General features: G+C 44.5%; 1 protein-coding gene across 1 annotated transcript; it reads right to left on the bottom strand.

Moving 5' to 3' along the window:
- Nucleotides 1–2173: 2173 nt before the first annotated feature.
- HIF1AN (hypoxia inducible factor 1 subunit alpha inhibitor) lies at nucleotides 2174–14142 on the bottom strand. The gene is made up of 8 exons (XM_072620073.1): nucleotides 13862–14142; nucleotides 13240–13490; nucleotides 10094–10242; nucleotides 8543–8688; nucleotides 7485–7591; nucleotides 6985–7048; nucleotides 4740–4850; nucleotides 2174–3806 (listed from the first exon to the last, which is right to left on the bottom strand). Exons 1-8 carry the CDS (start codon nucleotides 14135–14137, stop codon nucleotides 3762–3764), a joined length of 1149 nt encoding a protein of 382 aa, XP_072476174.1. The 5' UTR covers nucleotides 14138–14142; the 3' UTR covers nucleotides 2174–3761.
- Nucleotides 14143–17873: the final 3731 nt, after the last annotated feature.

Below are 17873 nucleotides of genomic sequence, written 5' to 3'. Positions count from 1 at the left end.
CTGATGAGTTCTTAGATTCAGGAGCTGTCAGTCATGTATAGTCTGCCAACGAACTGAAAGCTGGAAGGATCCAGGAACTTGGCAATTCTTAAAAGAGGGCATCAGTTTTGAAAAAAGGAGAAAGAACTCAGTTGAGAGATGTGAGAAGAACTACTGCATTGCAGGCAGAGGTTAAGATGTAATTGTAGGGAGGTCTGAGTGAATCACCAAGATCATATGGTTATTAGGCACAAATATATGCTTAAAACTACAAGAAAGAAGTCAAGCTTCTCAGAGGCAAAGAACTAGCTGGCTTGGCAATGCTTTAGGCAAACGACTCCATATAGTCAAGGGAGAGGGTCGTATCTTTGGAATCAGAATCAGGACATCCAGGACAACAGAGGATAGTGCAGAACCAGTCAAAAACCAGGAAAATCCTGTTCTTCCTCGTTTGAATTCTATACTAATTTAAGGTGAGAAATAGAAAACAGATTAGGTATCCTAAAAACTGTACTAATCTGGGCAAGATTAGAATAAAAATTATAAACATATCTCTATACTTAGCTTTTGTTTCCTTCTAAGGAAAGTTTGTGCACCTCCAGTCAAGACGACTCTGGCATATTTAAACCTAGGAGTAACAACACTGGTCATTTAGTACATGCTCCCTTTACAGATAAGAAAACTGAGTCAAAAAAGGCTGACTTGCCCAAAGCTACTGTCAATGACAAGAGGTGCATCTGAACGTGGGTATGACACAGGATATCTTCTAGGATGCAGCTTCTACAACACAGCTGAGCCCTACAGCATGGCTGGAGAGCCCAGCACAAATAAAAGGGAAATGGTACATATAGAAAGTGGCAAATTATATACTCCTGGGGTTTATACCCTATGACCCATTACTGATCATTTTATGTCTATGCCTCCTAGCCAGTAATCATAGAGAGCACTGAGAACACTCTCACCAGACCACAGATGGTCATTACAGCGAACAGACCTGTTCCCAGTCTGAAGAGACAGCATGTCTAAAATGGCCATGCCAACAACCACAAATTGAGTGGATATAATGGAGAAAGAAAAGGCAAAGAGTTAAAGGGGAGCTGAATTCCTTAACCTAGAAAAGGTCTTAATCACTACCTACAGAGCTTCACATTTCTCATCTGACTTCTATGTAATCATGTATCAGGAATCCTAACCTGAACACCTACCTCATACTAGGGCTGGACCCATGCCCACCTCCTTTGCTAACTTAAATACAAGGACCCAGTTCATGCTTTGAAGGTGTATTACTGTTGGCACTTGCACAGGGGGGCAAGGCCTGCACCTGGGTCAGTCTTGCTTATCGATAATATCCTTCCCCTCTGTCTCCTAACAGATTCAGATTAATGATCGCTCATTCCTAATTGTCAAATTTCTTTTCCTTCATCCTGTGTCTAATCACCAGTGACAGAAACCATTACGCAAATGAGCAGATAACTTTCCCCAACTGTTCCCGTTGGTAAAAACCTTGTAATTTAGAGCTCTGATTTGTAGGGGAAGCTGCATCTCCCCAAGGCATCCTGGGCATCTGCTCTACTTTTGTGAAGTCACCCACCCCCAATTCAGAGCCCCAACAAATATTTGACTTTGCATAATTAATCATAACTTTTTTTGTATCTGTAGTGGAAGGGGAGACATAAGAGTTCCCACATGCTAGCCTAACAAGTGATATTTATACTGGCCAAGAACCCTTCCTTATGTGACCAGTTAGCAACATCATGAAGAGTATTGCTTTGTGTCAAGTAAGAAGTTTAGACAGCGGCATCCACAACACGTTTCATCCAGGCAACAAAAGGGGATCTGCCCAGATTCAAACTCTCTGAAGCTAAAATAGCCCGGCAATGTCAAGGGAACAGAGAAGAGCAAGTCAGGACATGGCAAACAGAATATAACACTCAGATTCCAACCCAGATGCATTTTATAAAATGCCCTCACAGCTGGGTTCTCAAATCCAAACTGAGCAGCCCCGACAACCAGTTATTTGTCCTTCCTGTTGTGAGGCTTGTAAGAGGTCAGCCACAGATTGCTGCTGATTCACTACTGAGGGTCTGAAAGAGTGAGGCAACCCACCAGGCTTGGCTTTTCTTGCCCTTTTTCTCACCACAGTCCCTCATGTCAGATGAGAGACCAAGCAGGGACACAGATCATAGCACTCAGGTCATTTCCCAACATTGGTTGTTATTGAAAGAACTACACTAGAGAAGGTACCGTGTCTTCCACACTCACACACACCCTGTTCTCATCAGAGAGAACACCAGGGCAGGCATAGAAAGTACAGGGATTTACAAAAGTAAACACCCCCTCCCCTACACACACCAGTCTATCAGTGCATTATAAGCTGAGCTTCTGGGGACAAAAAAAACTGCTCAGACACTGAAATTAAACCTTTGGCAAAAAGGAAAAAAATAAAACACATTTCCTCCCACAATCCTTCCAGTGAGACTTCTTGCAGGAGGGCAGTCCTCAAGTCACTCAAGAAGACCAAGGAAAGGCCCATCCCTGGTGGCTGCAGCTACCTTGACTGGGGGGTGAGAGGGAGGGTGGTGGGGAGGGCTTTTCAGAGGTTTGGAGCATCTGTACATTCAGAACTAGGGATGATGGCAAGGGCTCTGGCTCATCTCCCTAAGTGATGAAACAAGGGAGCAGCCCCAGTTTACCTCTTGGGCCCCAGTTGACAGCTCCCATCACTGATCCCACTGTTGGTGGGGATGAGCAGTTGGCTTGGAGCAAGAAAGCCAGGAAGCTCAATCCCAAAGGAAGGGGGGTAGAAACGGGCATTTCTGAGCCCCAGAGGCTCTATCTAATAAACCTCAAGCTTGTTGCAGCACAGCCCAACCAATATAAATAAGCTAAAAACCAAATTAAAAATCATCTCAGTGGGCAAGGCAGCAACTTCCCTGCAGTAGTACCCAGTGGAAGTGGACCAAGTCAGCATGTGGAGTGTTGATAGACAGACTTCAGCCACAGTGTGGCCATCAGAAGAGTCACACTCAGGCCAGGAAGCTCCTCCTGTAGCACAATCTTGGCAGTCAAATTGTGGAGAGTGTTGGTAGACAGATCCTGGCCAGAGTATGGGGACAAAGATGTACACACACAAGCCAGACAGCTCCTTCCTTCTTGTGGTACCCAGGATATACCCATGCTGTACAAAAATCAAACCAGACTGTTGGTGTACAGGCAGAGTATCTAGCCAGAATGGGGACAAGAAAGGCTGAAAAACCTCAGGAGTTCCAAGAGCCTGGGAGACTAGTCATTAGGTCAACAAACTCCCTTCAAAAATGCTAACATGATCCAGGTAGACTTGGCTCCTTCCCTTACCCAGACAATGGCAGTGAGGCTGTAGGATACCATGCCAACGACAAGAGCACCATCACAGCCTCAGGGGCCTGGGAGGAAGGACACAAAGACAGACAGACAAACACACACATACAATGACACAAGGCTGGAACTCCACACTGAATGCAGGACTTGGGGGCAAAGAGGGAAGGTGAGTCAGAACAGAAGTGGAGAAGAAGAAATCACTCAAGATGGGAGCAGAGGAGGGTGGGTTGCTTAACTGCCCCACCTGACCTCACACTCCTGCCCTGGGAAGCTGGGGCAGGAACCCAGTCTGTTAAGTGCTGCGTGCAATTAGTATCACTCTGGTTCTTCCAGTCCTCATGAACGAAGCAGCGTGGACCAGACGAGATGGGATGGGATGGAAGGGTTGGCAGTCACCCAGAAGGAGGCCTCAGTCTCCAGGCAGGTTAGTTGTATCGACCCTTGATCATCGTGTTCAACAAAGGCCCCACCTGTGCAGAGACAGGAGGATCCAGTCACAGAGTTACCTGCAACAATCCCATTACCACCTCCCTGGCTTCTAAACTAGGAAAGAAGAAATGTAAGACAAAAGGCAGCTGCAGAAGACCTTGGACAGGCATGGGATGGGAAATGGGCTTTTAGACAAAATTGAAGTTTTATTTACCCTCTATTCCCTCCCCTCTCCGCTGGAAGGATAGTGCTAGAGACCACCTAATACAGCAGGGAATGGCTAACACCCTCTGGAGTCTATTTTGCATCAACTCTCTCCCACAATGCCCTGAAGCATTGTGCTGTGCTGAGCTGATAAACAGATGCCATGTTCTTCCCCAGGGGACAGAAGAGGTGATTCCTAAACAGACAATTGACATACATGTGCATATTTCTGCAGCCTCTGCAAAGAACTCTGGATGTCATGTATCCCTATCAGATCACGTGCAATTAAGGCTAACATAAGCCTAACACCCACCAAGTGTTCTTGGGGCACTGAATATGGCAGTGCCCCCCTCCACAGGGAAGAGACAAGTGTTTCACAACTACTATGTTCCCCTATGCTCTGAGTCACTAAAGCACCTCTGTGAGAATCAGCTCCCAATAATTTCCAAAGCTGCCTTGGCACAGATGTGAGCATGCTGGGAAATGCTTTACTGCTCTCTCCCCAATCTTCAAAAAATCCCCTGGAGGATCCCCCAGCCAGCACATGAGCCCCATAGGGAACATTACTGCCAACACAGAACAGGTTCCATAGATCTGTCGGCCAAGTCTGGCATTCATTAGGTAACAAGGGTTTTCTAAAGATGCCTATAACCTTCATGGAAAATACAGTTTTCAAAATAAGAGAAACTAGGGTTGACAACAAATTCTCTTTGCCCATCAATACCCCTTCCCACCCAATGGCTAAAGCCTCAACCCAGGTCTAGCCATACCTCTTGTGGGTTCCCTAGGGCCTCTCCCAGCATCTTCTCAATGTTTCTCATTATGGCCACTTTTTGATGAGCCTTGAGAGGATATTCAATCCTCTTAGGGGTAGGCGCCCCCTGTAAAAGAAGCAGTAGTTCAGGAAGTCATCCTTATTGGCTAACCTCCAAGTTACCCTAAAACCTTGGTCAGAGAACAGGCAAAAACAAATAGATACTGGGAAATACCTACATTATCAAAGCTACTCATTGTGATGGAAACTTAGGCTCCTACGAGCACAGATTTGGAGGCAGAAGGGACCTTAAGAAGTCATCTAGTCCAAAGCACTCAATTTATACTTGAGGAAACCCAGGTCCTTAGAAGTGAAGTGGTTTGCCCAACATCACAGAGTTACTAAGCAGCAGCCTGGATTTTAGAGCACAGAAGTTCTTGGACGCAAAATCTAGTGCTCTCTCCATCTAACTACGAGGGGATTTTTGTACTTGGAGAGCTGTACTGTATTTGAATTTTTAAGAAAATGCATTTTACTTGTATTTCCTTTTGAAAAAGATAAAAGGATGGGTGTGAGCACAGGTAAAGGAGGTTTTCTGAGGCAGGACACTTAGGCAGGTCTGAGACAGTGACTGAACCAGAACATTCAGGCTGACAAATCCCCAGTGAAATACAAGGTGTTTTGTGAGCAAAAACACCATTCTCTTGCAGAAGTGAGAAGGGAACTCAAAGTTCTAGACCTAAAAACAAAACCAAACAAAACCAGGCCAAACCAGGCACAAGGAACTATACAGCACAGTAGGAAAAACACTGAAACTGGAGTAAGAAAACTTGGATTCAAATCTAAGCTCTGTTACTTACTACCTGTGTGACCCTGGGCAAGTAACTTAATCTTTGGGCCTCACTTTCCTCATCTGTAAAATGAGGACATTAGATGAGATGATCTCTTAAGATAGATCTAGATCCCTTCTGCCTCAAAATCTTATGATTCTATGAACTATAAAGAGAAGCTTAGAAAGTTTGGGTATCACCCTTTCTAGGACTGGATAGTTTGAAGGTTAATTTGGTTTTTGTGTGTGTGTACATCTACGTACATATTTCTAATTACCTTATTCTGGCACGATATTCCTGAATTTTTCCCCCTTGAAAATAAAAACCCCAGAAAATATGTACCCTGCAAAATAAGACTAAAAAAAAAAAAAAACCATGACCAACATGGGAATTTGCTTGACTATGAATATTTTTGAATTTTCCTTTTTTTGCCCAATGCAAGCAAGGTGTGAAGGAGAGAAAACATGTTATTAACCAAAAAAAAAAATTAAAGAATTTTTTTTTAAATGAACTCTTACAGAAAAGAGTATATGGTGGCAGAAAAAAGAAAAACAGAAGCAGATAGTGAACCTGACAATGAGTCAGGAAAGGCCTAGGATAAATGTTGTCTTGGATACTAGTATGTGACCTTCAGCAAAGTCTTATCTTCTAAGTCTCAAGTTTCCTCATCCCTGGATAAATGGGAAAAATATTAGAGTACTTCTACAACAGTATTGTTGTGAGGTTCCAATTTACTATTTTATTTTGTAAACCTTAAGGTACTATATAAAAAAGCTGTTGGTGCCTTATATAAACCACTGGACCTGAAATCACAAAGACCTGCATTCAAATCTGACCTCGAACACCAGAGTCTGGGCAAGTCATTTAACCTCTGTGCCTCAGTTTTCTCAACTGTCAAAAGGGGGTAACAATAGCACCTAACTTTCAGGGTTGTTAGGAGAATCAAATAAGATGCTTATAAAGCACTTTGCAAACCTTAAATCATTACATAAATGTCAGCTATTATTATTTATAAATGTTAACTATTACTACAGTGGCAGCAGCAGAGAAAACGGGAAAGATAATTAGGAAGCAAGAAGACTTGGGCATCAACAAGGTCTAGGAGGCTTAGGGTTTGGTCCTCAGTGAAGATTTAGAAAGCCACAAAAGAAGTAAGGGCAAGATTCTCTGTACCTCTTCTAAGAAAGAACTAGTACCCAGGGAACTTCCCTGAGCTCAGCAAAGTCTAAGTTAGTCCTTGCCAGGACACTTGAACCTCCCTCAAACTTGTGCTACTTCACCTTCCTCTGCCCACAAGGAGACCTGAACCACGAAGTTATCTTTTCAAGAGTGGAAACCCTTCACTTCATCAAGGAAACTAAGCCCCAAATAAGCACACTAATGCCTGACTTCCTCCCATCACCACCCTTACCCCAGGAAGATAATATTCACCTTGTACCAGAAGTTCACAGTGATGGTGGTTCCCCCATTCAGTAATGATTCTATGTGATGCCACCTGCAACAAAATAAACTAACATGCTTCATTTCTGCCATGGGTATTTTTCAGAGTGAATGAGAACTACACAGGGTACAGGGCAAAAATATAAAGAAAGAGCTAAGTGACTGGTCATCACCTAAAACCACTGAGGTCAAGAGCACTAAGATTCTTAAGATAAGACTTATATTCAGTTTCCAAATGTCAAAGAAATAAGATCAACAATCCTTCTGTGGTTTTTATTAAGTGGAATGAACATTCCATTGTCTTTGTCAGGAGAGAACTGTCATTCACCTGCAAGGCTTAGTGAGTACCCACTGAGGATTTACTAGCAAAACTGAGGTTTCAGCACCTCCCACAGGACACAGGTAGTTCTCACCAGGGAATACAAGAGATAGCACACCAAGTTACAACATGAGGCTACTTTCCTCATCACCCATCTCCTATCCCTTCTTACCAGTACATAGGGATGTAAAGAACATCACCAGGGCCAACCACTGTCTCATAGCCAACCACATTCCGGAAGTTCGGGAACCTCTCATAGTCAGGGTTGTCAAAATCCACCTGGCAGATCCGGTGAGAGAAGAAATTAATCAGTCAACGTGCATTTACTAATATCTAAGCTAGCTGTTACCTGCAGCGGTAGAAAAAGTTTCCTTAATTAGGAATTCCCTACACCAGTGAAATTCTAGGTCTAATCTCTATCCTCATGCTAGATGTTGGGAATTAAAAGAAAGCAAACAGTAACAAGAATGAATAGCCTACGTGGGAGGCAAAACGAAACTTAAGAAACAATCAGATAACAATAGACAGGACAAATCTAATTGTGAAGGATCCTAAAGATCCTGGTACTCTGGGAAATGACTGACATAACCTAAAGGTCTGAGAGTTTATCCCAAAAGTCTGAATGCTGGGAATTGTGGAATATGCTGTCAGAGCACAAACAAAAGTATATCTAGTGAGACAAGAATCCTACATGTGATAGGTCAGAAACCACTTTTGGTAGAAAGTATACGTAGAAAGTAATACCTCCCTGGCTACTCACAGTCAGTCATGCCCTACTATGTCTAGGACTTCCTAAGATAATATATACAAGTTATACTGTGCTATACGTGGCACACTTCAATGGCTTAACAGAACAATCTCAAAACCCAGGGAACATGGGAAGGTCTGGATCTGAGCCTAAACCTTGTAGGGGACTCTAAAGCACACCAGCCTAGTCCAAGACAATATGAGCCATAGTTTTAAAAAAAAAAAAAGGGGGGGGGGGAAGGCTCACAAAATAATGAAATTAAATGGAGGTGGACCTATACAGGGCACAATTAATATAAGTCTTGGGAACTGGTGACAAGTGAGAAGAATTATAGAATTTTATATACTAAAATATATTTCTGATTCATCTCCAAAGTAAGCTACCTTTATTTAAAGATTCAACACAACAGTGCCCACTCACCCATAAAAGAGGAATGTTATAAATGAGTCTGGATTGCCTTCCTCCATACCCTGTTAACTCACCTGACTCTGCCTATCACAGGGATGGTGCACAGGGTAAGGATAGAGGCACTCAAACTGATCTGGAGGAAACAGGATGCATCGCTTATAGCCCTTGATCTGAGCAAAGAAGTTCTGTTGTTCATCATAGTGAGCTGGTGTCACATTTCCTGTAAGAGTGAAGATATTGTCATCCACAGCAGAGTTATATTGAATAGGCCAGAAAAGGGGTCTGAAAAACTATAGCCCAAAGTCCAAATCTGACCTGTTTTCATATATCCCCATGAAAAAGTTTTTACATCTTTAAATACAATAAAATTTTATTTAAAATGTAAAAACCATTCTTCACTCAGTCTGTTGAAAAACAGACATCAAATACAGGTGTCTGTAGTTTGCCGCCACCTCCTCAGCTAGAGTATAGAATACAGGAGAGGCTGCATGAAAGTACTGAAGGGTCAAACATCTTTGATGTTTCCACCTACCTATGACCCAAAGTCATCAAAATTCCAAAAATATATATGAACTAATTCTAAGCATGTACAATCACAAGCTTCAGCAAATTATCTAAGTGACAGATGTTTAATGTGCAAGTAGTTCATTAACCATTAAGCGCTAAAAAGTTTGCCAATCATAAAATAATGGATTGTGCTAACAGCTGCTATCTCTTTAAGAGTAAGCTAATGTGAACCAAAATAGTATTTGCAATTTTAACAAAAATGGCAGATTACACCAATTTTTTTTTTGTTTCCAAGGCTAATATACCTTTTGGACATGCTAAAAAGTCCACTTGAAGACCTTTAAATAAATCCATTAAGAAACACTGAAAATGAAGGAGCAACACAGGTTTATTCCACTCTTGGATGAAGCCAGTCTGAGCTGTACGAATTGGCACAAGCTCTGCAAAGTTCTTCTGAATAGCTTTTAAATTTCTCACAGTACGTGCCCAATCCCATCCCAATCTTCACCTCCTCCTCTCAAGCCAGTTGCTATAACTTTTCTATATAAAGTATTACATAGAAGATATTTAGTACACATTCCTGAGTGACAGAAATGAAATCTCTGTAGCCCAGAACTGTTTCCTCAATGGTATTGATTCATAAATACCCTTGAAGATGAGATATTCTCCACAGCCCACCAATGGCAGGCAACCAGAAAAAGAAGAGTCTATATTAACTCAATTATGAACTTGTTAGGTTAGCAAAGAGCAAGTGTGTCAGCTTAAGAAAGAAACTGTTTCAACTAAAACTGATCTGTAACATTAAGTCAGATCATAAGGAATCAGAACTTGCTAAAGTGAATTACCCAGAAGGGCAGAAAATGTTTCAGAACTCAAATCTAAGAGACCTAAACACTCACTAAGTGACTGAAAAGACTCTCTATCCTGATAGAAACCAAACATCTTGTCTTAGGATTAACACTCTTCTGGGCATGATAAAAGCCTGCTAATGATTAATGGTGCTTCAGAGAAGCTCCTAAAGTCCTGCTTGGCATAGTCCACAATCAACTGAGGAGATTATTCCAGCACTGGGTCAGTGAAACTTACAACCACTTCTAGATTTTTGCTTAGTTTCTTACCTTCCATGCCAATGAGCAGCAGGTTGGAGGTCAGCTGCCCCCAGCCACGCTTTCCCTGCTGCTTATTAATCCAGTTCCAGTTAAAACCCAAGAAGTCCATGACAATCTTCCTGCCTACTGTGTCATTGAGAGTTTGCTGCAGGTACAACCTGTATTCCCCAATAAAAAAGTCTCATTAGCATATCTTCCAGCCACAACCTCCCCACATCCTGAAATATAAATCCACACCCAAAGCTGGCACAACCCCACAGGGAACATCTGCTAACAGTCAATACTAATCTGGGAAATTTAAATCCTTTCCCCTACATCTCAGGGCTCTACCATCAAACCTATGCTTTTAGGAACTCCTGAGACTGAAGAATTCCTATTATGCCTTTCGAAGCCTCCAGCTCATAGCAATTTTCTAAAATAAAGCTTAAGGCTTAAGGAGATTCTCTCTCCCAAACTGTCAGGTGTTACAGGATATGGGAGCTCAGATGAACTTGACCAAATCACATAGAATGCCAAATATGGCAGTAATGTTCTAGGTGGAGCCTAGAAGATTATCAATCACCTTAAGGTGACAGTAATATCTGAATTGTCTCAAAAGTAGAATCAAAGAACAAAACTCATAGAATATACTTTGTAAACAAAGTGTGTGTCAGCTATGACTGACTGTCACCAAAAGAATAAGAACAGGGTAAAATAGCAAAGAAATTTTTAGGAAACAATTCAATCCTTCAAGGGCCTAAAAGGGATACTTACTCCCATCAGGAAGGCAGTCATATCTCCTGGGCCTTTCTCAACAATATAAAATTTAAAGCTCAAAGGGACTTGAGAGATCAGTCTAGTCTAGTCCCCACACTTTACAGATCTGAAAAAACTGAGACTGAAAACGGTTAAATGACTTAGCCAAGATGAAATTAAGGATCTGAGCCAGAACTTTAACTCAGGTATTCTGGCTCCGAAATCCAGAGTTCTTTCCACTATACCACACTGCCCTTAATAATGGGATACTACCAAATTCAAACTAAACACAGAAATTCTAGGAAGGTGCTGGGAGCTCTGGATCCTGGGTCTCCTACATGGTTCCAGCTACATCTGACAGATATCATGAACAGGCTCAGAGGAAGGAGAAACCTACTCTCTCCTAGAACCACAGCACAACAATTACTAGACAGATCTTCAGAAGACACTCAAAATAACACCAAACAAAGCACAAATTATGGTAATAATCTATCAAATCCAAACCTCTTTTACTCACAAAAAAGAAATTTAAGCTCCCCTGGCAATGAGATTCCTAAGAGATCAGAATCCAAAGAAAACAAGGTACCATGAAGAAGAAAATATCCCAGGTCCATGGAACACTAGGTTGGGAAGACCAGGAAAGGATGAGGTTGGTGGTGAAGTGCCCAAAGAAAGATAATCTAATTGTGATGAATGATAATTTTCATGAGACAAGAATTTCTGGGCAATTAATTTATTAATTAATTAGGCTAGCACATAATAAGTTGATGGTCATTGCTCTCTCTTAGTAACCAAGAGATCCCACCTTAGACAACATTGAATAACTAAAAACCTTTGGAAAAGTGGGTATCCCCGAAAGGCACAGATCAACCCAGACTGGTGAAAAATTAACGAAGGGGTGGAGGATGAGGTGGGCTGAAAATCTTAGCTCCTCAAGCTGAGAGCTTGACTAGATCAAGAGACTCAGCTGCCTCCAGATGGTGGGACAAAAGAATCCATCTCTACCCAGACCAGTTAAGTTGAGCACGGTGGGCTGGAAATTCACCTAGATTACATTCTCTTTATATATTAATCAGAAATAAGCTCTCCTAGTCGGGTAGAGTCTGGCCAAGCTCATGAGCAGCCCGGGCCTTCAGAGACTAGTCTCAGAGTCTTCAAAGACTAGTCTCTGAACAAGGAAATAGGGGAAAAAAACCCTGGATGCCCCCTTATTAGACATCCCTATATAGGCGTTACCTCCCTCTAAATGAGTACCTGAAAAAGCCAGCTTAAAAAGGCCAAGGTTTCCCATTGCATCCAGAGCTATCTCTAATCATCCTGATGCACTGCTCAATATCTGCTCTCCAGACCCAGATGGCTCAGGAGGAGAAAGTGAGGTTGGTGACCTGCACAGCCCTCCCTCACTCAAAACAAAGTCCAATACAAGTCACGTCATCATTTCTCTGATGCCATGGTCTTCTTTGAAAATGAAGAATGAACAATGACAGAATTGGCTATTAATAATCATTTCTCTCAATCACACATCCACGTGCAAAACTATTCAAAGAAAAGATCAACCCTAGGTCAGACCCTAGGAGGAGCTGCTTTAGGAAGAGAAGTGAATCGTGCAAGCCAAAAGCACAAATAAATGAACAGAACCACACTAGACAATGATTGAGAAATATAAGTGAAGGGACAAATTCCCGCACATGTGCATGTACATGACCTTGAGGTATATGACAACTCAGTGTATGTACAATAATAGCATTCTCCTCTGTACCAATGTTGACTGTGGGGCAGCTAGGTGGTACAGTGGATAGAGCACCAGTGCAGGAGTCAGGAGGACCTGAGTTCAAATCTCACCTCAGACACTTGACACTCACTAGCTGTGTGACCTTGGGGAAGTCACTTAACCCCAATTGCCTCATCCTGGGTCATCTCCAGTCATCCTGATGAATATCTGATCACTGGATTCAGATGGCTCTGGAGGAGAAGTGAGGCTGGTGACCTGCACAGCCCTCCCTCACTCAAAACAAAGTCAAGTGTCATGTCATTATTTCTCTTCTGACATGTCTTCTTCGGCAGGAAGGACAAAACACACACAATGTTGACTGTCCAAAAGGTTGCATCTACAATTCGTTCTTCCCTTCTAGAGAGAAGAACCATGAATCACAATTAAAAAGCAATCACGTATCTACCCATCAGCCACTTCTCAGACCCCAAGTTAACTGGCCTGGTGGCCTTGGCTTGCTACACTACAGACCACTAGTAAATTTAAAAATCTAAAGTCAGAGGAGTCCTAAGGACTAAGCCAGGGGAGTTCCAAGTTGGTGATTCGTGCGCTGTGGTGGCTGACAGGGTTTCCCAAAAAGTGATGAAGTCTCTTTTTACTGCTAGCCTAGCCCTTACCCCTCACCCCAGTCAGCTCCGACTCGGCTCACCTTTCTTCGCTGCCCCGTTGCTGTATGTCCTGTAGCTTCTCTACAAACTCATGGAATTTCATCTCTTCCCTGTTGGACCTTGGTTTAAAAGTCTGGAAGTTAGCCATCTTTTTCTCATCGTAGTACAGGAATTTGTGGGTGCTGGCACTATACACGGAGAAGTCTCCGTTGCCAATGTTCTCTTGCAGGTAATCGAGGTCCCATTTCAGGGCCGGAAACACCAAGTTTGTGTCAGTCAGCACCACAGGCTCCTGAGGAAAGAGCACCAGGCAAAAATAAAGTTGGAGAACAGTCCTTCCAGCTCCCCTCTTTCTTCCCAGGGGCGCTCCCTCGTCCTCACGCCTCCTCGGACAGCTCACCCCCGCCCGAACCTCCTCCCCCTCCCCTCCAGAACACCGCCCCCCCAATCCCCTTTAACGCAGAACTCCCACCTCCTCCCAACCCCGGGGCAGACGAGCGCCACCGCCTTCCAGGAGCTCGGACCCCCTGGCCTTCCTCCCGCCTCGGTCCCAGGACCTCCCCTCGTGCGTTCCCGCGCCCCTCCCCGCTCCGCGCTTCTCTCGGACACCCCCCAGGGCCCGTCACCCCTCCCGGCCTCGTCTTCCCCTCCCCCCGCCTCCACCTCACTCTCGATGAGCTCCTCCGCCCGAGGGTCGCTCTGGCTCAAGCGAGGGATGGGCTGGGTCCGGAAGCTGTAGCTGCGGAGCTGGGACTCGTCCCAAGCCAGGCTCGGGGCCTCGGGCTCCTCTCGAGGGCCCCCGGACCCCGAGGCCGAGGAGGCCGCTGCTGCCGCCGCCGCCGCAGCCGCCGCCGCCGCCATCTCCGCCGCCAAGCCCGGCACCCCCGGAAGCGGAAGCAAACCTTCGCCTCTTCCGGAAGAAGCCACAAATGATACCATAGCGATGGGCAGAAAAGCCAGAGGGCGCGACGGCGAAGCAGGAGGAGCAGCGCCCCCTGGCCTGAGGGGGTGGGATCGTTTCTGGAAGGGCTTTGGGGAATCATCTAGGCCCAATCGCTCTACACGCAATGTAGGGGAGCAGTGGAAAAAGACTCGATTTCCCACAAGGCCATCGTCCCAAGGTACAGGCGCCGTTTGGAGGCGAGGGGGCCGAGGCTGCTGAGTGGAGAAGGAGCGGCCGGGGCTAAGCAGCAGCAGGCCTAGAGGCTCCGGGCCAAGCCTGGAGCTGGCGGCCGGCCGCCGACGGGCGGCGGGGGAGAGTGAGCCAAGGGGCGAGACTCCGAGGGCAGCGCTCTATGGCGGAGCGCGGCGTCCCGGGCCGCTGCCGCCGCCAACAAATACGCCGGTGTCGGACACCAGCGAACCGCGGCGTATTCGTGCCGGACCGGGCGAGTGTGTACGTTCGTACCGCCCCCCTCCCCAGCGGCTGCGGCTGACGCGGGCCCGGCCCGTAATTGGGCACAGGACGTTACGTCACATTCTCCCCCGCCGAAGCCCCGCGAGCTGCCCTCGGGGCTGGGGACGGGCTGCTTAGTGTAACAAAAGAAGGCGCGTCATTTGTTACCAAGGAAAGAGGCAGACCCACCGTGTACCCTAGGAAACTAAGTCTTATCCGTCATGAGCCTGTGCTAAGGGCCTCCTCCGCTGTCTTATCTGATGTGCGCTCGTCCTTCGCGGCCGAAGAAGACCGCCGCATCAAAAATAATGACATGACTTGCGCTTGACTTTGTTCTGAGTGGGGGAGGGCTGTGCAGGTCACCAGCCTCACTTCTCCTCCAGAGCCTTCGGAGGATAGTCATCGGGATGCCTGGCTATGACCCAGGAGGAGGCAGTTGGGGCTAAGGGACTTGCCCAAGGTCACACAGCTAGAGAGTGTCAAGTGTCCGAGAGGAGATTTGAACTCAGGTCCTCCTGACTCCACTGTGCTCTACCCACTGCACCACCCAGCTGCCCCTTCTATCTGATAGGATAAAGAGAACCTCTCCAATCCGGAGGCCTTCTCTTTTGTAGTGATGAAGAGGAAGGGAGATTTTGAAGGACAGTGACGTTTTGTTTTCCTGAGACATCACATAGCAAAAAGTAGTTACCTTCATCAAGGTTCCCGGATCTACTGAGGTTTGTCACATCTTGTATTTGACAAGTACTTATTAACTGTGTGCCAGGCCATAGGTTATGTGCTGGGGATAAGAAGGAAAGGAAAAACAGCCCCAGTTCTCAAGGCGTTCTCGATCTAACGGAGGAGACCACGAGGTACTATAAACTATGTACAGACTTGGAATTGTGGAAAGTTACCTTGACTCCGCATGCCATGGTTCTCAGCCAGCCTCGGGGGAGGCCCAGGGTGGGGAAGGAGATAGTCAGCAGCTCTCTGCTTTTTGTCACGTACTCCTCCCTGCAAATTCTCCTGGTCTTGGTATCTTAGGGAGGGAGGGAAATGGAAGAACCCAGCCTTTTTGCTGAGGTGGACCTACTTGAATTGTCTTAACGTTACCTATAAAATCAGCCTATCAAGGTGTTGTTACCTTGACAGACTCGTAATAAAATCCTTTTAATTCTCTTTATCCTGAGTTTTGCCTTGTTAATCAGGGTGAAAGCCTATATGAATAATTTTCATTTCAACAAAATATGCAGAATTGGAGATGGTGTCAGAGGGAAGGCCCTAGCATTAAAGAGGGCCAGGAAAGGCTTCTGGCAGAAAATGGGATTTTTAGCTGAGACCTCCAAAGAAGTCTGAACGTGGAAAGGCAGGAGAGCACTCCAGGTACTGGGGATAGCCAGTGAAAATGCACAGATGATTAACTGTCTTGTGGGAGGAACAACCGGTAGGCCAGTCCCTCTTGGATACCAGAGGACATGATGCAGGGGAAGTAAGGTATAAGAACACTGGAAAGGCAAGAAGAAGTCTGAATGCTAGAGGATTTTATATTTGATCTTGGCAATAATAAAGAGTTTTGAGTTGGGGGTGTAAGATTTTCAGACCTATAGTTTGAGAAGATCAGCTTGACAATGGAGTGGAGAATAGACTGGAATAGGGAGAGACTTGATGAATGGAGAACCAGAAAGCTACTTCAGTAGTTCAAGTGTGAGGTGATAACAGCCTGTATCAGGGTGGTGGTAGTGTCAGAAGAGAGAGGGTAGAACCAAATTGGCAACCAAATTAATATTAGGGGTAAGGGTGAGGAGTCAAGCATGACATCTATGTTGTGATCCTGTGGTGTCCTCAACAGTAATAGGGACTTTGGGGAAAGGAGAGGATTTGGGCTAAAGGATAATGAGTTCAGTTTTATGTTAAATTTGAGATGTCCAGCAGGCAGGTGGAGATGCAAGACTGGAGATCTGAAGAGAAGTTAGGATAAATATACGAGACTCATCTGAATAGAGAAGATAATTGCATCCTTGGAAACTGATGAGATTAGCCAGCAAAAGAGTATAAAAGAAGAGAGCCCAGAACAGGGCCTTAGAGGACACCCCTGGATGAAGATCCTCCAGCAACGACTGAAGAGAAGTCAAACAGCTATGAGGAAAACCAGGAGAGAGCAGAGTCTTGGAAAAACCTGGGAAGAAGAGAGCAGCATGTGGTGGCTCCAACCTGCGCAATTTCAGGATTCTCTCCAGCTTCCTTCATCAGCACAAGAATAGGAGTGAACTCAGTGATGGTTGGAATAATCTAAGGCTGAGAATAGGCAGGGAAGGATCTTTGATATGGCAAGGAGGCAAGGAATTTGAAAGAAAAGACCAGTGCAGTTGAACTGATTCACTAAGGAGTCAAAATGGGGAAGGGAGGAGTATAATTAGGACAAGGGTAAAGAGATTTCTCCTATTGGTGATACAGATTCGTTTATATCAGAGATTGACCTACAGGCCTGGGGAAGGATAAAAACCCTATTCCTTTTCCACTAGGCCTTGGAGATGAGTCCCCTTTTTAGCCCTTGGAGCCTTTATGTGATATGTGGCCTTAGATTCTAGAAGGATTTGGTTCAAATTCTGCTTTTGATACATACTGGCTATGTGACCCCCATAAATCACTTAACCTCTCAGTTGCCCTAGGCAACTCTCTAAGGCTATAAATTGCAAGGCAGGTGTAAGTCTACATTTTCTCAAGGAGTTCTCTATATCAATGAAATCACAAGTCCTGTGAAAAAATATTTGTATGTATACGTGTACATATAATATAATCTACACTGAAATATTTACTAGGAGCTTCTTTTTTTCTGTTTTAGCTTTTAGAATTTTTCCCCAGTTACACGTAAAAACAATTCTTAACATTCACTTTTTAAATCTGGAGTTGCAAATTCTCTCCTTTCTTCCTCCCCCACTCTGACCTCATTGAGAAGGCAAGCAATCAAATATAGGTTATACATGTATGGTCATGGAAAACAAATATATAATAGTCATGCTGTGAAAGAAAAGACAAGAAAAAAACTCAAGAAAAATAAGTTTAAAAAGTATCAGTATTCAGACACCATCAGTTCTTTTTCTGGAGATGGAAAGCATTTTTCATCATAAATCCTTCAGAGTTATCTTGGATCATTGCATTGCTGAGTACAGCTAAGTCATTCACAGCTGAACATCTTACAATATTGCTGTTACCTTGCACACAATACATTTCACTTTGCATCAGCCCATGCAAGTCTTTCCAGGTTTGTTTGTTTTTTTTTTTTTGACAGCATCTGTA

The sequence above is a fragment of the Notamacropus eugenii genome, chromosome 1, assembly GCF_028372415.1.
Source record: "Notamacropus eugenii isolate mMacEug1 chromosome 1, mMacEug1.pri_v2, whole genome shotgun sequence".
Classification (NCBI taxonomy): Eukaryota; Metazoa; Chordata; class Mammalia; order Diprotodontia; family Macropodidae; genus Notamacropus; species Notamacropus eugenii.
Note: the sequence above shows the minus strand (reverse complement) of the source record. Positions and strands in the feature narration are given on the sequence as shown.

Bases quoted from the DNA above. Each gene is read 5' to 3' on its own strand.
- HIF1AN (XM_072620073.1), bottom strand. From the start codon at position 14,137: ATGGTATCATTTGTGGCTTCTTCCGGAAGAGGCGAAGGTTTGCTTCCG. The intron at 13,491-13,861 runs GTGGAGGCGGGG...CTCTTTCCTCAG, and splicing joins AGGAGCTCATCGAGAGTGAG to GAGCCTGTGGTGCTGACTGA. The intron at 8,689-10,093 runs GTAAGAAACTAA...TCACTCTTACAG, and splicing joins GCTGCTCATTGGCATGGAAG to GAAATGTGACACCAGCTCAC.